We start from the raw sequence: 25,295 nt of genomic DNA on the forward strand, positions 1-25,295 counted from the left end.
GCCATAGATGAGTTCCGCGAACTGTGAGTGCCGTTCAAGTTTGAGTGATGGACGATGTCCAGGAACGGCACAAATTCGAAATGATGTGGGCACAATTTGCCGACTCGCAGAGAATATCAGCACCTACCATTTAAGGAGGTCATCTTCTACATGCATGAATTCATTTTGTTTCATCATGCTTTCGATCTTTCTTGCAGTTTAAATTAACGAGGCTTGGGTACTGGCGATGAGTGCGAACAAGGACCGAAAAATTGAACAGCAAGATGGAGTGCTTCCGAAGTTTCAGGTGCTCATATACCGTATAAACACGTGTAAGGGCCGCACTTTTCGTTCGAGATTCGGGGGCCAATTTTTGGGGTGCGGCCCATACACGCGACGTACGAAAAAAAAAATTTTTTTTTTAGCAAGAACACACCAATCAGGGAATGAGCGGAATTTATTCTACGCTCAATCGTCACTCGCGGAGTATTTCGACTCTGAGCTGGTGCTGTGCCCTGGTGCACGCTCATCCCAAAGAAGCCGCGCAGCATGTCCGCTGTCAACGAGTAGCCGTTGCTCCGCATTTCCATCACATAGCAGAGCAGCTCTTCTTACAGTTCGGGAAACTCGCACGGCTCGCCTTGGAAAGCGCGCTTTTTGCAGCTTGTGTTTCTCAATGCACCCTTTTGATAGCACAATCATCAGACGCACTTCTCGGCCACGCTAAGTTCCCTGTCCGCCGCACGCTTGCCGCGTTCGAGAGCTAACCCCCAGCCGTGTAGCTGATAACGTGCTTGCCCATCGTGCTAAAACTACATTACTCGGCGGCAGCACGCGAAAGCAACAACTACGGAGAACGTGCTAACACGCCATAAAAGGCTGGAGCTGGCGATACTGATGCCAATGTAGATAACACAAAGACGCGGGAAAAAAAAAAAAAAATTGACAATGATGATGGCTGCGGCCTCGCGCGCCATCCATGGACGGTTTTTGGAAGCTCTTGTGCGCGAGCTTGGCCTCTACGATCAAGCGCTCCGTGATCGAGCACGTCGTTGTTCGCAGCCGGAGCCGATCGCGGAGGCCACGGCGTGTGCATTTAGAAGGCTATACCCGCCTGGGTCATGGAAAGTTCGGGTGCGGCCCTTACACGGATTTATTTTTTTAAAAACATTTCCTTCAGAAAAACAGGGTGCGGCCCATACACGGGTGCGGCCCTTACATGCGTTTATACGGTACATTGGCTCTATGGGCCACGTTGCAGTGCCATGAAAAAGTACGAATACTCAAGCATGTCCAAAAATCAAAGGTCCGAATTTTTGGTCGTCGACTGTATAACTGATACTGTATAACACTGATCAAGTCTAGTGTGGAACTGATTATTCTGTGAATACTTAAATTGTGTGTGCCTTGCCATAACCAGCACAACAATGGTTAAAATGTGCTAGTGCACCATGTCCACATTTGGCCTAACCATGCTATACCATTTTTTGTTTGTTTTTCATGCAAGAACGGTGTGGTAGTGGGCCTGTATGAATATTCAATATTTTCAAACATTCAGTTGAATTCAATCGGAATGTTTGATAGTCTAAATCTCTAAGTATTCATCTTGAGTGAATAATGTGTATGAAATGCTTGCCTCATATCGTTTCAGTTAAACACACCTTTAACTCAAAAACTTTGTGAAGCATACCGTATTTACTCGCATAATAGGCGCACCCCTAGTTTAGGCGCGAAAAATCAGATTTTTTTTATTTCCGCGCATAAAAGGCGCACCCCGAACTTGGCACTGTGATCAATACTGTATTTACACGATTGCAAGCCGACACCTCGCCACCCCCCGCTCCCCAATCTTTATTTTAACAAAGCTTTTGCTGAACTGACTACTAGTCCTCACTAGTGCTGCTGCGGACCCACAGCACGTACAACGACATCGCGTAGAACAGCCGCACACAGTTTTCAGGGATGCTCACTTCAAGCGTCTGTTTGGAAAGCTTCATCTCCAGCCGGAAACGTTCCCGACTTAGGCCCGTGAAAACCTCGGCGCTTGGAATCGCGTACGAAAATTTAGGGACGCCGCAGTCGCACCTGCCGCACTTCTCGGCCACGTCGTATTTTCCGACCTGCCGCACGCTACCCGTGTTCGGGAGCAAACTCCCAGCCGTGTAGCTGTTAAGGTGCTTGGCCGTCGAGCTAAAACAGCAACGCACCGCGGCAAAGCTATAAACCACGATGAACTATCGCGCTACCGCAGATCCCGGCACTTGACAGCAAAAAAAAAAAAAAAAAGAAAAAAAAAAAAACGAGCTGGAGATGCTGATGGCGATATGGATAGCGAAAGCTCGCGGCGCGGCGGAGGAAAACGATGATGATGATAAGCTCTACCTCGGGCGCCCTCCGCGGGTGGCGTCTGGAAGCTCCTGTGCGCGTGTGTGGCCTCCGCGATCAAGCGCCCGTTGCGCGCAGCCGGAGCCGATCGCAGAGGCCTCGGCGCGTGCATTCCGAAGGCTATTCCCGCGTGGGTCGTGGAAAGTTTCGGTGCGGCCCTTACACGGATCTTTATTTTTTTATATTTTCTTCGGGAAAACGGGTTGCGGCCCATACACGAGTGCGTTTACGCGGTGTGTTCAATTTTGAGAGTCGAAAAATTTCCGGAAATTTTACCCCGCGTAATAGGCGCACCCCGAACTTTGAGCCGGATTTTCTAGAAAAAAAGTGCGCCTATTATGCGAGTAAATACGGTACACTGCAGGCATGCTTTAAATGGACAATGTCAAATCAGTGCACCTTTGATGTGTTATGCCACATAGGATTTGCATGATATTTCAGAAGCTCGCTCTTTGTTGCCATGGAGGTGGCCTACAAAGAAGAGCGCACGAGGCAGGGTGCACGATTGCATTGAAAACAGGACAGCAGTGGACAGCAGTAACGTCCACCATGGTGTGGAAATTGAGCACAAGAGATCAAAGGCCAACATCAAGCACACCCCACATTCACTGCTTCGCGTGGTTTCACGCGCGAAGTGTGGCCAAAGGCAACCGTTAGGAGAAGCGCCCCTTGCAGGGACATCACCGGTTGATCTAACGAATGTTCAGCTGAATGAGAGTCCAATGAAAGCGAACAGCAGCGTTATACTTTAGCATGTGATTTCCAAGGAGATGTTCTGACTGTTCCATTCAAATAATAATTCGATATATCCGGGGTCCGATATATCCGGGCTCGACTGTAGGCATTTTTCCCATCTCCACTCAATTACAACTCATGACATCAAAGCAGAGTCACTCTCACTAAGAGAATTCTGCATCGAGAGAATTGTGGGCTCCATGGTCACTGGTTGGAAGTGAATGGCAGTGTGCTCTAGCGCCACCCAGTGATTAACCACAAAAAAAGAAAGAAAGCTAGATGTCATTGCAGTTTGCCTGCAACGATGGCCTGTGATGGCAATACCCGGATTTCATTTCCTGGCCTTTTCTATCTAATAAGAACTCTGGTTTATCATGAAAGAAGCCTTGCTACCAGCAGAAAAAAGTAATCAAACGACACACAATTTGTCCCCAGCATCCCCTTAAACTGGCTCCTGCCCACAGGATGGCAGTAAGCGACTCAAAGATCTCACCAAATATTTGACACACTAACACCATACTGGCTTCCAAAAACGTTCACCAACGCCTATTCCCATCTCATCGCAATGGCTGACTCTCGTGCGTGTGACCAGTGCGGTTGTGACGAAATGATCAGCCACCTCCTCTGTGACTGCCCTCGTTTTGAGCAAGAGCGCGGTTTCCTAAGTGCTTCTCTGCTCCGCTTGGACTCGTGTCCTTTCACAGAGTCTAACGTTCTGGGGCCTTGGACACAACCTTCCAGACAACGGAAAGCGGTGAAAGCGCTCCTGAATTTCTTAAGGGACTCGGGGTTGCATTCCCGCCCATAATCTTTAAGTTTTCAGTGCACGCCCTCTGTCCCTGTGACATAGTGGTCGCTGGACACTTAGAAAACTCATTTCCTTGCTGCTCTTTTTCCTTTTTTCCCCTTTGTTCCCCTCCCCAAGTGTAGGGTAGCCAACTGGGCATCGCCTGGTTAACCTCCCTGCCTTTCCGTCCTTTTCTCTCTCTCTCTCTCTTATAAGGGTAGCCTGGCCACACTAATACACAAGAAAGACTAGGCTATGCAAGAAATCAGAGCTGCTAGTGACCTAGCTCCAGTAATGTGCATGTGAAAGGCACTGACCTCCATTCTCACAGCCTCCCCTCCCTTCACAATAGGCACCGTCTTGCCAGCGTGGATACGGTATGGTCCAATGGAGTGGCCGTTGAGATTACGAATGGCCTTCACTGAAATGAAAATTAATAATGTTACTAATGAATACAGAACTCAGCGTGGCAGATCTTTACGTTGAGAATGAGGCCACATTCTTCATGCCTGCATGAAAGGGATGCAGGGAAGATTCTTATATATAATGCACACTTACTTCCAATCATTACCTACTGTATAAGTGTCTGGGGTACCATAACGAAACATAACAAACACAAGATCTTAGTTGCACAGAAGCGTGCTGTCAGATTGATTGCAAATGTACCATGGCATTCCCATGCGTTTCCTTACTTTAAGCAATGTGGTATTTTGTCTGTTGATGTATTGCACCCGTTCATATTGTTATGTGCATACAAAAATGCAGTTAAAACAAACAATCAACTGTTCCTTGCAGCCTTTAATCTACATCAATACACACCAGTGTACAATACCCGATGTCTTTTACCTTGGCTTCTACCCTTTTGCCGTGCATTATATCGTAAACAGTCCTTATCCTATAACCTAGAAAATTACCTCAACACATTAGCAGCAAGTAATGTTTGCATAGAAGACATCTCAAAGAAACAGTTATTATCTGCCATGTGCATTTTCGAATCTATTGTGGCATCAATGTAAATAGGTTTGGTGTATTATATTGTCTATTGTTCCTATTATTTATGTGCATTTCTGTTGTGTACGTGGTCAGGGTTACACTATTGTCCTTTTTCTTTGTTTTGATGGGGATATTCAGCTCAACTTCAGCCTGATGTTCGCAAAACACACTGCTGTCGTTGTATTCATGGGGCACTGGGTGCTACTTCAAGCTGCATTATGCAGCTTTTTGCCCAGTGTCCCCTTTTTCCACTGTAATGTGTGTGCAGAAATAAATTTTAAATTTCACATTTCAACACAAAAGCATAGACAGAAGTACAGCTCTGTACTGGATCCTATTTTCTGTGCCCCAGTCACTGAAAGCACTATCAATCACTCATCAGACACTAAGTGGATTCTCATTAATTTACATTTCCTTCAATCATACTTCTTTTTTTTTTTTTTAATCCACGTCAACGTGAAGTGCTTTATAAAAAGCCTTCCTTAATTTCCAGGTCCACATAATGCGAGCTAATTTTTGGCTACTTCCATTTCAAATCATCGAGAGTCAACAGCACCATGTGATACTTTCCGAAAGCTCTGACTTCGTACTTATCTTTCTAATGCAGGAATAAGCAGGGCTTAAAGGGGCTGCGAAACACTGCTTGGGGGGATACCGGCTATACTTCAGGTGGATTCTTTATGTCGCACAGATGCTGACTTAAAAAGAATTACAGGAATCGATGCACAGGAACGGGAATTAATCAATGAAGAAATTTCAAAATACAAGCAAACAAAACGCTGCCCTCAACTCAATTTTGGCGGGGCTTCCCACCCCTATTTCGCTCTCCCTATGATGGCACATGGCGCAACCAATCAAAACAGCCTGCCAGAGCACGTCGCGGAAATTTGCACTCCATGGTTGCCTGCTCACTGTAACTCGTTCTTGCTGAGACTGGCAGCGTCGTTTCCATGCCAGAGCCCCTGGCAGGGTTTTATCTAAGAACGAACAAGTTGTTTTTGTTGATCTAATATAAAACGCAGACAGGTGACAAAATGTGCCTCTATTTCTTCACACAATTTGCAGTATATTTACTGTTTGTCATTTATCAAGCTCGCGCCAGGTGATGTCATATCCGCTGCTAAAACCGCCACTGTGTGGGGACACCATCAGAGCCATGAATTTGTTTTGGGGAGGACATTAAAATACTAAAAAACAGAATATGCGCAGTATTACCAACGCTAATAGCACCATTGTAACTCACTGTATGCGATCAACAGGGAAAACAGTTAATTGATATTGTGTTTCTGGGCCCCTTTAAGAATAAACATTGTCAGGAGTGCTTACTTCTCACAAGGTTTTAAACAGGCTTAGTCACGGACACACACGACAATTCTCCATAGTTGAAGCAATACACATGATGGTTTGTGGTACGTGTTTAACATCCCGAAGCAACATGAGCCACAGGGACGACACAGTGGAGGGCTCCGGATTAACACACAGGCATTTTTGCACTTTGCCTCCATCGAAATGTGGCCTCCTCGGCTGGGATGTGATTCTGCAAACTCGGGGTCAGCAGCCGCGCACCAAAGCCACAGAGCTACCGTAGTGGGTGAAACAACGCAGTAATACATGATGGCCTTTGCTGCAGACGGTAAAGGTAAATATCCTCAGCGATGAATTTCCCAGCACTTTCAGGCAAAACCAATCACTTTTCACATTACTGCATAAAACGAGCTTCAGGAACAGCTGCACTAGGGTACAGTCTTTGTCAAAAGTAACCAGGCTGCATGGTTTGCTTCTAGCTTGTACAGTGGAGCCCTTACAGCTTCCCTGAAGCTAAAATGGCTGTTAAAGATAAGGACTGGGGGGTCTTCTTACCTTCCAACAACTTTTGATGTTTAGGAAAGTCACAAGGGCTCCACTATACAAGCTAGAAGCAAAACATGCAGCCTGGTTGCTTTTGACAAAGACTGTATATGATTGCTTGATGTACAATAAATTTGAATTTTTTTTTAAGAACCACCGCTCAAGACTTGTCCATACCTGCCAGACCCACTAGTGCACAATGAAATAAGGCCTCTCTCTCTGCTGCTTTCAATGTTGCCAGAAATGTTGTCAATGTTGCCAGAACCACAGCGAGTGGTGCATTAGATGTAACACATGTGAGCGGTTTTTTTTTCTTCCTTTTTTGCCATGCATCAGTGAAAATAGTGTGAAACTAAGTAGCTGCAAGCGATTGTGCCTATGAAATGCTGTACCACCAGTTTCTTGTTCCACAGGCGAGGCTAGTGTCAGACCGCCGATTTATCTCCTTCTGTGGAAGTGCACCGGGCTGCAGCTAATCCGCACCCAGCACTTCACCCTGGATGTTCACAGCTTACACAGGACTGGATCCTGCCCCAGTACTCCACTCACACCAAGCAAGGCATACTCCTGTCCTTGTGGGCTTTTGCACGTGCCACTGGTGTCAAATGCCGCATGTACCTTACCTGCTCTACTCCCCCTCCCAATAACTAGGCCACAGAGCCATCCTGATCGGAATTAAGCGATTCAATCAACCAATTTCACTGTAATGAAATCAAGCTTTTCTTCCACAATTCTAGCAGCCAGCAACAAAGGCATATTGAAAGTGCTACGGTGGTGCACTTTTGGCAAGAAAGCTTCAAGGATTCCCTTTTCATTCAATATATTTATCCTTACCTTGGTACGTCTTGCCATCAAGCTCTACCTCATAGGACTCCATGACTTCTTGGATGGCCTCACCAATGTCACACAGCCTGACATCAATTCCAGCTGTCTGCAATTCAGGCAAAAGAAAACATCACTTTTGTTGGGTAGGGTGCAATGATAAAGGCGCATGCGGCTATTATCACCCCACACGAAAGCATTAAAACACCAGATTTTCTTTCAGCTACTGCAAAGGCTCAATTATTTGACATCATTTCATAAAAATTCTAATTCAATTAAGTATTCTGCACTCATGAACTTTATAATGCAGATTGCTCTCGAGAGTTCGAAGCATTCAGAGTTCTCCATATAGTTAATCCACCGACTTTGGTCACCGTCTCCAAGGGTACTGTAAAAAGATGGACTGCTGTTGACATCGGGGTGAAATCCACTCTGTTGTTATAAGTTTTGGAGGTTAGAAAGGTCTGCAAAGCTGATAGCCTAAACCTGGGTTTCCACTTTCAGTTTGCTGGCTTACATAGCACCTCTCACTACGCAGCCTCACTTAATACTTCACCTTCCTCATCAGCAGCAAGCTGGCAGCTGCTGAATATCGCCACACATGCAGGCTAAAACTAGCATTTACCTAGTTCTAGCATTCAAGATTCCAGTTCAAGCAAAATAGTTCTCATGAAATGGCTAATTCTTGGCAAGCCCTTACAGAATGTGGGGCAACCTCGTTAATTCAAAACCCTTTGGACTCAGCAAAATAGCTGGATTAGGGAGCTTTCGAATTATTCAAAATCAAAGCAAAACAAGAAAAGACAAAAGCATAGCGTTCAATCGCATGCAGCACTCTTGAATCGCTAACAATGCACCCAACAAGGCTGGAGTTGGTATTTAATGATTAGCTCCTACGGTGGGAGCTTGTTCAGACTCGCTGTGGTTGCCATCCCACACCAGTCGCCTGAAATTCGGTCACACCTATTTTCACGTCCGCAGCTTTTCGCCATTCGCTGGCACTCTTATACATTGATGAAGTTCCTCGCGTGCACAACGATGGCAGCTAAGGTTATTGCATAAGGCAGGTTAATGGCGCGGTGCAGCTTAAAGGAGCGTGTGCAAAAGGGCTTGTGATAGGAGCAGCTGTCAGTTGAAAAGAAGCTATAAGAAGGGATTCCATACGGCCAATCTGGAACCGGTGCAGTGTATGCAAGAAGCAGGAACTATTCTCTAAGCCAGTGCCGCCACAGTCTGAGCATACCTAACACTGCTGAATGGCCAATAAGGCACAGGTGAACTGAGGAGGGTCGCTTTAACTGGTGTAATGTCATCGTGCTGTGTGCGAAATTGGTGTGCTGCCACTGTCTACGTGATGGTGTATGAAGCATTGAAGAGTCTGGTTAAGCGTTGTGTTGCTTAATGCATGCTTGAGCATCTGCTATAAGTGCTGCAACATTGTGTTAGTAGTCAAACACGGTTGTTCTTGAGTTCGCATCAAAAGCGAACTCCCCAGACAGTATCCCAGACAGTATCCCAAAAATTTTTAAATTAAGTGAGCCGGAGCAAGCTGCTGGCTCGAATCATATGGCAAAATTACCACTGCGAATTATAGGACTGCACAATTCAACGCATTACCCGGGATTTCGAATAAACTGGAATCAACTTATTGAGGTTTTACTTCAGATAGATATAGATTTCTTTCACAAAAGTTCTACATGTCATTCATGCCTGCAACTGGAAAACCATTTATGCACTCTGAACTTTGTACACCTGAAACACTTTGTCCAGAAAGCGAAACAGTGGAACAACCCACTAGAACCACTTCAAATCCCACTTGCATCTATTGCTGAGGGAAATGGATATAAACTGCAACGTTTTTTTCTGCAACACTCAATTCAAATTTCTAATTCCAGTAATAAAAATGACTCCTTGTTCACTGCTTAGAAGTGAATGGTAGTGTAGCCTAGCTTCAGAGGTCCACAACCAAAAAAATGTATCGACATCATCGCAATTCTCTTGTGAAAACTGCCAGCGACAGCAACACATGTATTTCATTCCCTGGTTATCACAGGAAACCTCAGTTTGAAGTTGGTTGGTTTGGTTGGTTTATGGGGTTTAATGTCCCAAAGCGACTGAGGCTATGAGAGACGCCGTAGTGGAAGGCTCCGGAAATTTGGACCACCTGGGGTTCTTTAACGTGCACTGACATCGCACAGTACACGGGCCTCGAATTTCTCCTCCAAAGAAATTCAGCCGCCGCGGCCAGGATCGAACCCGCGTCTTTCGGGCCAGCAGCCGAGCACCATAGCCACTGAGCCACCGCGGCGGCCTCAGTTTGAAGTGAAAGTATCTTGTCCTTAGAAAGTGGCAATCTACCGAAACAGGCACTTCAATTTATCCCCAGTGTCCCTTTAAAGCCTGACTTCAGAGACCTTGAAGAAACATTAAACAAATAAAATTAACAAATTCTAAAGGTTTAGCACTTTTCCTAATGGCCGTTTACCTTTATTCCCGTGTTGGTGGCATCCCGAACTGCTTCCAGCAGCTTGTCGTACTTGTTGTTGAAGGTTAGTGTGAAGGCACAGTCAATAATTTGGCCTAGAAAAAGCAAGAAGGAAATAGCTGTCAAGCTAATGACCAGGCATAGAAACAGTAAACAAATCTTTACAGATACAGCAAACTAAGGCCAATGTCATGCTGGAAAATCATGATGAAAACTGGTGAACAGGCATGGTTCTGCCGCATGACAAAACTGCCTAGAACATTTAACACAGGACATTACTGATCTAAGCTATGTACCAGCACTTGTAAATTTTTCAACCTGTCAATAGCATTACTGCATACTATAGATTTAACGCAATTTATGTTATGCAACAAAAAAAAAATGTTTAGTGGCTTTTGCCTTAATTTCATTCAACAATAGTTCCTTTTGACCCAGTCGTCACAAGCGTATACTTTCTGAGAAAAGAAAAAAAAATGACCACAGATAAGCTTCCCAGTAAGCCAAAAGCAAATATGGCACTCCAACTACAACTACATTACGCAATAGCTGGCTACCCTTCGATGTGATATCAGCTCATGCATCAACCAAGCAATGGCAGCCAAGCCGCAGGCCATTTGGCTGCTTATTGTCGCAAGTGCAAAATCATAAAAAAAAAAAAGGTAACAAAGAAGAGAAGTGCACCCTTCTTTTTCACTGCACTCGAGTGCTGAAGTGGCTCCACAAGCAGGCTGATAGGGATATTTTTGAAACTTTTTGCATTGACAAAACAGGGTACAAGTGCGTAGGCACCCCTTCAATTGCCCTCACTGGAAAAGAGTTGTTGTACATAGCGAAAAACACGCGCATCACCTTGCTGTGAATTTTGTGACTGCTTGATACGAAAGGAAATTTTTGCAAAGTTGAGTGTCTTGCGCATGTGCACACATGAAGTGGCGAATTGAGAATCTTTTCTTGAATGGCCATTAAATTTCAGTTGACGTCTAGCGTGTGTCCTGTCTGCTTCTCTGTCTCTGTCAGCTGTTTTATTTGAGCTGGTTCACATTTTGCAGCAAGAGGAGACTGTTGTCTTGGGTCAATTAAAGCCAGTCTTTTAAGCGAGGTAATCTTTTCTCACTATGAAATCACAGCACAACCCTTTCAAAGTGAAAAGTAAAGCCACACAAGAAAGGGTGCAAGAACCACATGAAGATGAAGCAAAAAAAAAAAGAAAGAACAGTAAGCAATGTGACAGAAGATGCCTTCTCAGTGAGGGCCACCAACTGTGATCTGCTTGCCATTGATGTGTGTGCCAAAGTCAATCTTGCACACATCGTCGTAGCCAAGCACCGTTGGGTCACCCGCGTTTGGCGTGTAGTGCGCGGCACAGTGGTTGAGGGAGCAGCCGGTTGGGAAAGCCAAGCCCGCACTCAGTCCGTTCTCCTTGATCAGCTTGCGAGCCGTGGACTCCAGCAACTCACTGCAGCAAGCACACACACACACGGACAAGACCTCTGTGTCATCACTGAAGACGAGGTGTAAGCATGCAATGCTTTGCATGTGTACCTCTGTGTTGCCTGATGCTATGCAAAGAAACTTGACCACATAATGCAAGCCTTCACAGCTCCTACAGCCTGTCTTCTTTCATGGCTGGACTGCCCCAACATGGTGTGAACTGCACTAAGTATAACACCGTCTGCACAATCACGTTGACCTTTCTCTACTGTCATCCGTGCCCCTCGGTGCTGTCTTGCACACACTATGATGTGTGCCAACTGTACACTATGATGTGTACACTAGCGGTACTATGATAGCGGTACACTATGATGTGTGCCAACTGTTGCAACTCAACAAAGCTTCTACTTTGGAGGCCACTGGTTTCACATAGCAACTTGGACTGTATTTAAGCGGAGCATCTTGGATGGCCATTAAGACGAGCATATACAAGTGTCCACTACAATGTTTTATTTATTTATTTATTCAAGGTACCTACAGCGCCTTGAGAGGCATTATTGTAGGGGGGGTAAGTACATTAACAGTAAAATTCAATACAGCACAAGAGAACAAAACAGAAAGAAAAGTTACAGAAAAATGTTAAGAACTTCCAAAAAGATAAAAGCATTCTGATTGCACCCGACACGCAGAACCAACACTCACAACAGCATAATCAGATTACTGCATGGTCAATTGCGGCCTGGAAATTCTCGCTCTCAAACACTTCATTAGGCAGCAGGTTCCAGTCACTTATTGTGTTGGGAAAAAATGAATATTTAAATGTATTAATCCGGCTGTTATACCCTCTAATTTTCATGGTATTGTCCCTTCTACTCGAAACGTAGTGAGGTTGCCTTAAATAGAGGCTTTTATTAATTCCTGTCTTATTATTGTAAATGTCCTACAAAAACTTTATTCTAAAAACTTTTCTTCGGTGGGATACTCAAGTTCCACCTACACAAGCTAATCAAAAAAATGCAAGACACCACTTCTCAGCCCTTCATGCCTGAATGCACAGTTACAGGAAAATGAGGAGTTAGCTTTGCAAAGCAAGCGAAAATGTGCCAATCAGAGGATCACTTGGAGACAGTTGAGATGACTAGGCAAACTCTTCACAACAGAATTTTACAATTTCCTTTTGATCTGTCAACCTGTGGTGCTTTTCAGGTGCACGACATATTTCAAGCAGATAATGTTTTTCACCGGTGCTTTCTAGTGCACGACTGCTAATGGCTAAAAAACAGCAAGTGAACAGGCCGATAAATAAGCAAATAGCATTTCAATTGTCATATGTAAATGAAGCAAGCCAAATGGAGAATCCGACTTTTCTGTCCTCACAAATGCACTTTGTGTCAGATTAGACGCAACACTTACTGTGAACTGAAGACTTCATGAACAAGCCAATTTACTCACTATAGATACCTTGAACTGTAATATGCATTTGAAAATTATAGTTAAGTCAGAAGCTTAATCATAAAGACTATGGGTCACCAAGGCACTGTAATCACCTCCAGAACCTCTAGTAATTGCAAGGAAAAATGGTTAGTGCAAGCCTTCTATATTTTTGTACACCAAGATCAAGTGTGTAAGCTTGTATGCATGTGTGCAAGTGCATGAAATATAGTTTTTCTGGTAATTTCCTTGCTAAAATTGTTCAGCCGTGTACGGCAAAATAAAAAAGATATTAAGCTCAATATAGACATGCCTGAAAGAAGATTGAAGCCTGCTGCTTTTAGCTTTGAATAACTGCAGTGCCTCTTAGTCACCCAGAAACTCCACACATTTCAAGCAAATATTCATGGACCTGCATGGTTCGAGCACAAACAGACGAAGACCAGGAAAGAAGGATGACGCACGCACTACTAAGAGGGTGTCGTCCTTTTTTCTCAGTCTTAGTCTGTTTGCACTTGAACCATGCAATACCAGTAACAACTAGCCCAACTTTCCGTCTCACTGAATTTCATGTTCGTCTCTCTGCACTTGAACCATGCAGGACGATTACCAATTAGCTCAAATTTCCATTTTAACGATTTCATGCGTCCTTTCTCTCAAACAACCACCACTCAATAGGTTAGTTGGTTCAGTCATAAGCATTATTTCAACACAAGCACATTCAAATAAAAAGTGAACAACTTGCTCTGTACAAAGAAAGAGCATTTGAGGTAAACAAAACAACCCACAAAAAAAAAGGAGGAAAGGAATCTACTCACGTAGACAAAATGAACTACAATAAACCCCTTTTGGCCAACACTGCATGACACATACTGTTTGGAACATTCTTAAGTACATATGCCACTTTTATTGAAATAAATTCATATAGCAAGCAACTACACTATACTTTGTACTGTGCAATCAATGCACTTCACTTAAAATTTTACTTCACCCAGCGAAGGCCCCACCATTTCTTTTTATCAAAGGCCATTTGCATCACACGTTCTCCTACTTACCAGATTTCAATCATTGTCATCCCAGGCTTGATAACCTTTTGCATGTACTGCCTTGTCTGAAACAAAAATAAGTAGAGAAAGGTGAGCAAATGGCCACCGTGGACTACCAGCACTACTGACATCAGATGTTTAAGGTCCAATTACACAGCCACGGTGCCCCATTCCCCTCATGGAAGATGAGACAACATTTATGCCTCAAGTGTCCCCAGATAAACATTAGAGGAAAACAAAAATGCAAGAATTTTGGCCCTATAGATGCACAAATAAAAACAAAATAAGAGCTCAATAGCCAGCCACCAATCTGTTATGTTCTTAAAGCTGCTCGAAATCTAACCTGCAATTGACCAGCAAACCCCTAGAAAGCACATTTTCATTGTAAGAACAGAGATTACATGGAAAGGACTCAACTATTAATGCTAACACATCTACTTACTTGACGGTGTGCCTCAGCTGCTTGCCTAATCTCTCTGTACTGCTCCTGTGACATGCCTTCCAGGGCCTTTTTCTCTGGGTCAGTGAAACGATTCCTTCCGGTACGGCTGCACAAAAGTTGGTAAGGTGTAGTCATATGGAACTTAGTGTGTGACAGTGTAGCACTATAGTGCCATTTATGCTCTCAAAACATAAGTAAAACAGAACAGCCTGCATCTTAGTCCAATACGAGGAGCCCCAACAGCCATTCTAAGAAATGCTGAGCACATGCACACAAGCATCTACAGTAGAAGCAAGAAGTTCGGGTGCAGTCAAGGAATTGAATGCAAGTTTTACAATTAAGCATCTTTCACGACACCAAACGTACCATGCTCACAGCACACTGAGCTTTTTCCAAAATCTCGCAAAAATTAGGAGGTTCCAAACAGAAACTATATGAGCAGAGCTTTTAATGAATGGTAGGAAACTTGACACTGAAAAGAATGATTCCCCCTATACATCAAAAGATATACCGTATTTACTCGCGTAATAGGCGCACTCGCATAATAGGAGCACCCCGAACTTGGCACTGTGATCAATACTGTATTTACACGATTGCAAGCAGACGCCTCGCCACCCCCCGCTTCCCAATCTTTATTTTAACAAAGTTTTTGCTGAACTGACTACTAGTCCCTACTAGTGCTGCTGCGGACCCACAGCACGTACAACGACATCGCGTAGAACAGCCGCACACAGTTTTCAGGGGTGCTCACTTTAAACGTCGGTTTGGAAAGCTTCATCTCCAGCCGGAAACGTTCCCGACTTAGGCCCGCGAAAACCTCGACGCTTGGAGTCACGTACGAAAATTTAGGGACGCCGCAGTCGCAACTGCTGCACTTCTCGGCCACGTCGTATTTTCCGACCTGCCGCACGCTTGCCGTGTTCGAGAGCAAACTCCCAGCCGTGTGGTGCTTGCCCGTCGAGCTAAAACATCAACGCTCCGCGGCAAAGCCATAAACCACGATAACTATCGCGCTACCGCAAATCCCGGCGCTTGACAGCAACAACAACAACAAAAAAAAAGAGCTGGAGATGCTGATAGATAGCGAAAGCTCGCGGCGGAGGAAAACGATGGTGATGATGAGCTTGGCCTTGGGTGCCCTCCGTGGGCGGCGTCTGAAAGCTCCTGTGCGCGTGTGTGGCCTCCGCGATCAAGCGCCTGTTGCGCGCAGCCGGAGCCGATCGCGGAGGCCTCGGCGCGTGCATTCCGAAAGTTTCGGTGCGGCCCTTACACGGATCCTTTTTTTTTTTAACATTTTCTTCGCGAAAACGGGGTGCGGCCCGTACACGAGTGCGCTTACGCGGTGTGTTCAATTTTGCGAGTCGAAAAATTTCCGGAAATTTTACCCCGCGTAATAGGCGCACCCCGAACTTTGAGCCGGATTTTCTGGAAAAAAAGTGCGCCTATTATGCGAGTAAATACGGTAATACTTAGCCTCAAAATTTCAGCACTATAAGGCGCATACAGTCAAGTCCACTTATAACAATACTGGTTATAACAATATATCGGATATAACAATGGTCAGGCATGGCACCATCAGCTTTGCCATGTGTTCTATGGTAAAATAAACTGCTTATAGCAATGCTGTCAACGCACATTATTGGTTATAACAATTAAATCTGGTAATTGAGCGTCAACCATTACAGAAAAAAAAAACAAGGAAATGCTACAACCACACAAACAAAACCATGCTTGCAACACAAAAGCGTGCACGTGTGGGGCCGACCAATGGACTAAGCTGGCGCAGCAACACCACGATAGCAAAAGAGGCAGGCGTCATCACGTCACGAGAGCTGCTGCATTGCTGCATTGGCTACGCACACCTCAAATCATTCTGTGCAGTGCGCGTGCATGCAGCCAGCACCGGTTTTTTTCTTTTGTCAGCTGTCACCGCAGCCTTAGTTCTGCATGCTTCTTGAATTTCCCATAAGAATGATTCCTGTGACGTGGAGGTGCGCGAAGCTCCTGGTGGCGCAGTGATGGCAGTGCTTTGGTCATCAGTGAACATTGTTCCGGTTTCCTGAAGTTCGAATTAACAAGCTTTTACAGGCATTAGAACAATCAAATCCCTCCAGGTCCTTCCTGTCAATAAATTCTCTAAAGTTTGTCATCTTTTATTTTTTTCGGCACAACCCTGGTATAACAATTATTGGTTATAACAATGGTATTTCCATGGCACTTGAATATTGTTATAAGTGGGCTTGACTGTATATTTTGCCACGAAAAAAGTTTCAGTAAAACTTCCAACAGCTCAAGCAAACTGCAATACAAGTCCTAAAACAGGACTCAATGGAGAACATACCTATCATTTGGAATGGGATGTTCCACTACCTCGCCCACCGGAAAGTTGCCATCAGGGAACAGATCACAGATGGGAATTGATGGTGGGTCTGTCTGCTGCTTTGGACCTACAAATCACAAGGAACCAGCCACTTAATATGATTCATCAAAGAACAAGGCTGCGCACTCACACCATACAAAAGCCATTTATAACATCATTTTTGGTCTTGGATAAAATGGCAACACTAAGCTTCAATATGTTCCTTTCTGCAATGTTTTCACATAAAAGAGCTAATGCTACCCATTCCTGTTGGTTAGGAAACTCACAGTGTAGCGGAATAATAAGTATTCCAAACTTGATAACTGAAACAAGGGCACTGAAAATTTGTTTCAACTGAATGTAATTTGAACTACAGGGAGCTCGATCAGAATGATCGGCTGCCACACTGCAGTGGATGGGTAACTGGACTGCACATGCGTCAGCTCGTGCTAGGCACAAGTGATGGATTAACTATTCCATATACTCATGCCAGCATATTATCAGGTGGGTGCTTTCCAGCAAGATTTTTACGAGACTCTAGTGTCAGTTCAAATCAGTCAGAAGCTCGAACAAAGTGAGCTTGAAACTAACAAGATTTCCCCGCACTGCTGAGTGTTAATGACAATGTTTTCACAGTAAAATGGAGTGCAATGGAACATCTGCCATTTGTTTTCCTGTCTTCCTTCCCCGTAATGGTCAAGCTTTCCTCTGTTACATTTTGTTGATATCACTGAAATCATGGAATACACAGCTTAAGGGCAGCTGAGAGGCTTTTTCCAAGGTTAGCACAGTGTGATGAAACATATCCTCATCACTTCCATCAAGTTTAGCAGCCACATGATAGTTCATAACTACGCAAATCCATTTCAAAGTTTCCAGTTCCCGCGGCCTCAGCACAGATGATATCTACAGGCAATTCTGCATTTGCAATGCTACAAACATTACCTGCATGTTAACGCCCACTCACCACATCCGTAACAAACTTTTGAGGCTTGTATTAGGTCGTCTCAAGCATTTTATAAAAGAAGTCATCATTCTGAGTCACTACTTCGTCATTCAAAGCATGTTCAAGCATTTTCTAGCAATGTTTGTGAAGTCATTGATGCGTCATGCAAGTCCTCAGCCACGTACTCAGTTTTGGTTTCGGTTTGCTGCTCTCGCAGTTTTGGTTGCTTGGTTGGTTTATGGGGTTTAACGTCCCAAAGCAGCTAAGGCTATGAGAGACGCCGTAGTGGAGGGCTCCGGAAATTTCGACCACCTGGGGTTCTTTTAACGTGCATTGACATCGCACAGTACACGGGCCTCTAATTTCTCCTCCAAAGAAATTCAACCGCCGCGGCCGGGATCGAACCCGCGTCTTTCTCGCAGTTTTAAAAAAATTCCACAAGGTATTTCGAAAAACAGTTTGTAGTAGAAGAGAGAGAAATGTGATGCGATTACCAACTCAATATGTTAGAAACACTTTGGAGTTACCCTTTAAAGGTGCACTGAAGAGGATTCTGAACATGTCTTTTTGCCGCGGGAACTCGATCCACACGTTCCTAGCATTCTTAGAAACAGTGACTTATTGCCCTGTGTGGCCGATTTCCCCAATTAAAACGAATTAACGTCCGGCTCCTGCCTTTTCTTTTAAATTCTGCCTCGTACGGTGGGCGGAGTCTACCAACGCGTGGGGCGCCTTTCACCCAGTCCCGTGGAGGCTTTGCTTTCGCTTTATTTTGTTTTTTAGGTTTCCATGAATAAATAGTTTTATTCGCAGATAATATAGCCGCAAAATAAGCCCGAAAAAATAAAGATACGCGCGGACTATTTGCTACTACGGACTACTACGTATTACTCCGCCGATGGCAGAGCGGCAAGCCGCCACGGGACTGGGTGAAAGGCGCTCCACGCGTTGGTCGACTCCGCCCACCGTACGAGGCAGAATTTAAAAAAAAAAAAAAAGGCGGGAGCCGAACGTTAATTCGATTTAATTGGGAAAATCGGCCACACAGGGCAGTAAATCGCAGTTTCTAAGAGTGCTGGGAACGTGTAGATCGAGTTCCCGTGGCAAAAAGACGAGTTCAAATTCCTCTTTAGTGCACCTTTAATCTATAACACACACAATTCGTTACCCCAGTGCCAAAGAATGGGTCTATACCGTTGGCATACTGGCATAACTTCACCTAAGCGTGCATCGCTGATGCACAAAACAATTCAAAACATGAACATGCCAAGCTGAATACCTTTAGGTTTCTTTTTTTTCTTCTTCTTTGCTTCTTCGCCATCAACTGGAAAAGGAATCACACTTATACAAAGTGCATAAACAATAAAGGTCAGCCGGTTAAGAGAAACACAGCAGACCCTCTTTAAGACAAACTCTATTAAATTGAATAGTTCAGAGAATTTCCCTACGAAGCACTGCACAATCTGACTAACAAACTATTGAATTCATTGTGGACAATGTTTAACGTGAACTCTTGCAGTACCCAAAATGCATAATAAGACAGCGTTGTTAACGGAAACATTCTCCCAACCCTGCAATGCAACAGTGATGATATGGTATGTGGGGTTTAATGTCCCAAAGATGCACGTGGGCTGTGAGAGATGTAGTCCACAGTGGAGGGCTCCAGGAAAATTTTGACCACCTGGGGTTCATTAGCACTCACTGAACTCACACAGCACATGGGCATTTTCGCATTATCAGTGATGTGATTGGCCCAAGTCACTTTGGAAAACTTCTTGAAGCAGCCAAAATTGAGTTTTGGAAAAGAAAAATTAGAGTTTGGAGCAGGTGTGTCCACGTTTATGTAGTATGCATATACTTAATTGTTTAGTATATGCAGGGTGTCCCAACTAAAATGGGTCAAGATATAACAAAAAAAAAAAACAAAGCATTTTTCCAAACTGAAATCAAGTGAATGATGTTAGGAGTTGTGTAAAGTACTGGACATTTTTTCGTCCCGCCTACCTTATTAATTAGTTGACATTAACAAACTTGTAGCAGGATAGGCCTTCTGCTGCAGTTTGACTCAATCAAAATGTGCCCATAGGAGCCGCAATCTGACTCAGCGTCCTTGGGTCTAATAGTCGAAAGCCACAGCCACAGAGCCACAACAGTGAGTAAAAAACAATGGTGTTGCATATGAAATGCGGTTAGTCACATTCTTCTCTCTCAGCACAATAACAAGTTCGTTTTTTTTTTCCCGCAGCATGAAAACAATGAGCAGTCTTATTCAAAAATTGGGTTCATGTCTCCCATGCAGCAGAAAACCAAACGAAGTGTCACAAAAATGTTCAAAACTCATAATTGAAAAACTGGCTATGAACTATGCAGAATTTTTTAAACTGTTGCTTTTCAAGAGCTTTTAACAAATACTTTCTGAGAACTCTACCTCATACGCTGGTTCCTAGAAAGAAAGTCTGCTGCAGCACTGCAGTGAGAATGAAAGAGCAAGGCAAAATGAATGTCCACATGCCCATGGCTTTAGAGATGAAAAAGAACATGCCTATTAAATTTATGAAGAGAGTTAAAGATTGATGAAAGATCCAGATTCTTTTGACAAAGATTAAAAACATGAATCATTGTTATTAGGATGCCACTAGAACAGCATAAGCAGCGTTTTGATAAAACCGGTGACATGCAAATACTGTCGTAATGCACAATGACTGCAAAAGAATTTGAACATTGCAGCTTCTACAGTAAGACACAATTCAGAACGCAGTGGCAAACACCCCTCAAGGAAAGCCCTACAGCCAATAGCGTGGACCGATTGTCATGATGCTGCAGCTAATCCCATTTCATGGTGGCACCTGCCAGTCAATTGCGATGTCACGCTAGGGGATCAGCCGTGATACCATGAAAACCGGTCGACACCACTGGCTGGAGAGCCTCCTTTGAGAGGCATTTGCAGCTACACTCCTGAGTTGTATCCGGTCGTAGTTAGTTAGGTGTCATACTGTGACAAAGTTTTATTGTATCCAACAGCATAGGCTGCAGCGGCATAGGGAGACAGTCTGCAAATACTTTGTGCAGCAAGGCAGTGGGTCAGAGTACACCGCAGAACAAGAATATGCATAGACAAGAGACAGAGAAAATGGTATTCTTTAAGAGCATATAATGAGTTGAATCATCTAGACATTTTTATCATCATATTTTTGGTGTCGGAATTCTACACTTAAAACAAAAAACAAGTGAGACTGAAAACTGTAATCAGTTCAAAACTAAAGCTACTCTACATGCAAGTACCAGATGCTATTAAAAACAGCTGTATACAATGCATGAGACATATATTCATGCCCTAGGCAGCCCAAAAAGTCCACTAACTGATAGATAGATAGCATTAGATAGTCTCATGTGCCCAGCACAGGGATACCAAGCTAGAAACATGTTATTGTCATGATCACTATTTGTCTCTATGCGAACATCAGGTCATATAAACCAACAGCTCAAAGTACACACATGCACTAAGTTCTCCTTTTGTGCAGAATATTGTGCAAATCTCACATCTAGGATAGCACAATCACAGAATGCAGAGTAAAATTAAAGAAAAAAAGAACAAGGTATCACCTTTCTCATCAGTCTTGTCGCCTGTGCCATCAATGTGCTGGTTCTCAAGCGCGTTTGTCACAGCTGAAACTTGAGCTGAACCGAGCTCTTCTCCATCGGCCTCTTGAGGAGCTAAACGACAAGATCGAGAGATAAACAATGGGGTCAGAAAACAAAGGTGCGCGACAGGAGTCAACCTCAGCAGCGACACATAAACGGAGGAAAACCCACATAGGTGCGTGTTCCACAAAATTCAGCTCCGCATGCATTCGAGGTCTCCCACTGCGTCTTATTTTTAGCATTCCCGGGTAACTAAACACACAAGGTGGTCCGCAATGAGCACTCAGTACGTCGGGACAACAATTGCAAAACAATGCATTGTGCACGACGATTGTGTACTTAATCAGAAAGACGTACACGGGGCCGTGATTGTGGAGTGCGTTTTTGTGTGACTGAACTAAATACGGCAGATCCAATCGTCAGCCGGACGAAGCCATGTGGGGTGGCGGGACTCCGGTCGGCGGGGGTTCCTAGACCTCACCTTTCTTTTTCTTCTTCTTCCGTTTCTTTTTCTTTTTGGCGGCGTCCTGCGGTCCGACGTCGTCTTCGGCGTCGTCCTCCTCGTCGCCATCCTCTACAATCTCCTCTTTTTCGTCCACATGTTTGCTTCCGTGATCTTGTACCACAGCCGCCATTCTTGATTACAGTGCACCGGTTCACTGCGGCGTGGCGCCTCGCGCGTTGGTCGTCGCGTGAGTCGCAAATGGACGCAAATTTTGCGCGTGCCTCTTGCTACTTACTGCTTGTGACAAACTAGAATTGCTTGCAATTAAACATTTTATCAACGCTTGGCAATTAAATGGATGATTAAAAGGTATCACCGTAAATGTTCCGACTATCTAGAGGGTTCATATTCATGAATACGAAAACTGTGTTCGTTAAATAATGTGGTAATTTGGTAATTCGCTTTTCTGTCTTACATTTCATGTGATATATGTATTAGCGGTAACTGCATAAGCGCAAGAAACATGCAGTCAATCTCAGAATTGATGCAAATGACACATACGTTTTATTTTGTCAGTTTCGATATTGGTTTCGGTTTTGAAGAAGCAGCTGCTGGCTGATGGAGGGCATCAGTTCTGCGGAATTTTTGAGTGGCCCTGCGCTGGCTTTAACTCAACGGAATGTCAGGGTAATTATAACAGATTCCAAATCGGCTATATGCAACTACAACGCAGGCAGGGTATCTGTCGAAGCAGTCAAAATTCTGACTGCCGGCCTGACACCGGCAGAACTAATTAGCCCTGTTTGGACTCCGGCCCACGAGGGCCTCCGGGGAAACGAGACAGCGCACGCATTGGCCCGAGGACTCACACACCGGGACCCCAATGCGGTCTCGTCGAGCAGAGAGCCCCTTCAGAGGAACGAGTAGCTGAACACGTACCAAGATATTCTCAGCCATTACAGATTAGGAAGACAGACACTACCTGGAGGATGCAAGGGCCTCAGCAAAAAGGAAGAGGTCATATGAAGAAAGTTACAGGCGGGAGTTTTTCCGAACCCACTCGCACTAAGCAGATGGCATCCGGCGATCCAAGACCCGAGGTGTAAACAGTTTAATGACATGGCAGACATGATCCACATGGTGTGGACATGCCCTAGCCACAACGAACCAGACAGGAATATAGAGTCCTGGGAGGCTTTAATGGCCAGACAGAAAGAAGAAGAACAAAAAGAAGTCATCCGTCTGGCCCTGGACACCGCTGAATCCCAAGGGAACCCAGCCTGCTGAAAGGGGAGGAAGATGACGGCGGTCAAGACTCGTCTTCATCGCCCTCTGATTCCTTGACGGGTGCAAATAGTTATTTCATCATCATCATCATTGTGTGGCCTGAGCTGTTGCTGCTGTTGTTGCGTCTGAAGCGATAGCACATACCCATGATGGTAAATTGGCCAACACAAAAAGAAGAGAAGGATTGTGTTGTAGCCGCGGCGAGCGAAGCGGAGGCAGAACGACTGAGCAACATGCTGGGCCGTACAGATGAAGACTCACACACGAGCGATCTGCTCGCTGCCTTCTCAACAAGAGAGCAACGCTCCCCCTCTCAGCCTTGCATCATCACACACATCACAGTCGATCACGTGACACTTCAGATTGAATCTTTTTTCTTGTCATAGAATATATATAGGAGTGATCAAAACGAATTCTTTTTCTAACAGGCCACAGATACGTGACCGTAGTAGACCGTGTTGCAGACGGCAGTATGGCACCGTGCAAGGCGAGTGGAGTTCAGTTGCAGATCGAGCCCGAGTCAAAGTTGCTACCACTTGGCGACAGCGCAGCACGTTGAGCACAGATCATGAACCAAGCACGAATTCACGCGAAGGCATAGTAACGGGCCAGCGACTGGTTTGTTGGAAGCTCCCGTGACAATATACAGCGGAGGCGAGCTACACTGCACATTTTAAGCTGGATGCCTTAATTGCAATTTGCACGGACAGCCACGCCATCCATAATTTGCAATTAGTTACATACCCCCCCCCCCCTTCCCCCCTTCCAGGCACGTAGCCAGAAATGTTTGTTGGGGCAAGACCAAGGTAACTTTTTCTATCAAGCAGCAGACGGGTGGGAGGTCGCTGGGCGGCACATGTTCAAATAGAGCACTGCCAAGAGAAGCGGGAGGAAGGGTTGAGGATGACTTCGGTGGTGGTGGGGGGCCCTAGGCCCTCCTTTGCATACGTACTTGCCCCCTTCCCCACCCAAATCACTGAATCACACAACTCCCTCCTCACCGTCATCGCTGAATCGGTGCCGATGCACAGGGGCATTGGAAAGAACCAACGGTGCACACGCACCGACACCCAAACAACCCGGGCAACAATCCAGCTAAAACCCTGTCAATTCAGCAAGGAACACCAGAGATACAAGACCATCACGATCGATTCCGAAACAATAGGTATGCACGCCAGGATGGGAAAGGACCACAGTGCTCCGCACTCCCTAAAAGGCAAATGGCGTTGCAAATTTTGCTCCTCAATATTTTTCGGAAGGCATGAACTAGAAAGTGCTACCATAAACCTTGGGACTCCTGTGCTCAGAGTGCGAAACATTACTCTCCTCGGGAGTACATTAAAATCCCGGAGCAAATGACAGTGTACGTCCTCGCAGAATCAATGAGGCAATTTATTGGTTGAATAATAAAAAGCGGCTAGCTGCATTAATATCAATAGGGTTCCAAACCAGCCACTAGACTTAATCCACAAACAATTGAGGCTGCAATGAAAGAAAAAAAGAAAACGTAATGTCGCAATGTGCGACTGCACATAAAGACGACACGGTAATGAGGGCCTACTTAGTGAGTTGACCGTTGCGGACTTGCTGAAGAGTTCATAATTTTTAATTTTTAACGGCAGCTAATTGCCACGCAATCTAGTAGAACTTGTGAAAGCATATTAAGGTTGGTTGGTTTATGGTGTTTAACGTCCCAAAGCGACTAAGGCTATGAGAGACGCCGTAGTGGAGGGCTCCGGAAATTTCGACCACCTGGGGTTCTTTAACGTGCACTGACATCGCACAGTACACGGGCCTCTAGAATTTCTCCTCCAAAGAAATTCAACCGCCGCGGCCGGGATCGAACCCGCGTCTTTCGGGTCAGCAGCCGAGCACCATAACCACTGAGCCACCGCGGGGGCCGAAAACATATTTAGAGCGCAAGACAATACAGCACGGTATGAACTACAAAGTTCTGACTCATCTCACTTATCTGATGCATATAATTCAACATGCAGTAGTGTGTACAGAATCAAACAAAGCACACGAAGTGGTGTATTTCAAGAAGAGCGAACAAATATATTGTTCAGCATTCGCTATTGCTACTTAAAGAATCTTTCATTCACGACCTGCTGTTCCAGGGTCTGCCTTTCGCGGATGACGGCGTACGTGGGGCCATCAACGACTATTTCCATAGCGTGGTTCCTGGAGGCGAAGTTCGACGACAAGCAGAATCCGTACGAGCCCACGGTG

General features: G+C 44.9%; 1 protein-coding gene across 1 annotated transcript in view; it reads right to left on the reverse strand.

The window, feature by feature from the left end:
• LOC149358203 (methionine aminopeptidase 2-like) overlaps positions 1-22,008 on the reverse strand; it is a 46,561-nt gene extending 24,553 nt beyond the window's left edge. The window contains exons 1-10 of the mRNA XM_089570257.1: positions 21,813-22,008; positions 21,293-21,403; positions 18,969-19,013; positions 16,726-16,831; positions 14,385-14,490; positions 13,952-14,007; positions 11,309-11,490; positions 10,035-10,129; positions 7,562-7,658; positions 4,204-4,307 (exon numbers count right to left, since the gene is read on the reverse strand). Coding sequence (XP_089426383.1) covers positions 4,204-4,307; positions 7,562-7,658; positions 10,035-10,129; positions 11,309-11,490; positions 13,952-14,007; positions 14,385-14,490; positions 16,726-16,831; positions 18,969-19,013; positions 21,293-21,403; positions 21,813-21,966 — 1,056 coding nt within the window. The 5' untranslated portion in view covers positions 21,967-22,008. The remainder of the gene's footprint in view (positions 1-4,203; positions 4,308-7,561; positions 7,659-10,034; positions 10,130-11,308; positions 11,491-13,951; positions 14,008-14,384; positions 14,491-16,725; positions 16,832-18,968; positions 19,014-21,292; positions 21,404-21,812) is intronic.
• Positions 22,009-25,295: the final 3,287 nt, after the last annotated feature.

Source organism: Amblyomma mixtum, chromosome 2 (assembly GCF_055824585.1).
Source record: "Amblyomma mixtum isolate Tamu chromosome 2, ASM5582458v1, whole genome shotgun sequence".
Classification (NCBI taxonomy): Eukaryota; Metazoa; Arthropoda; class Arachnida; order Ixodida; family Ixodidae; genus Amblyomma; species Amblyomma mixtum.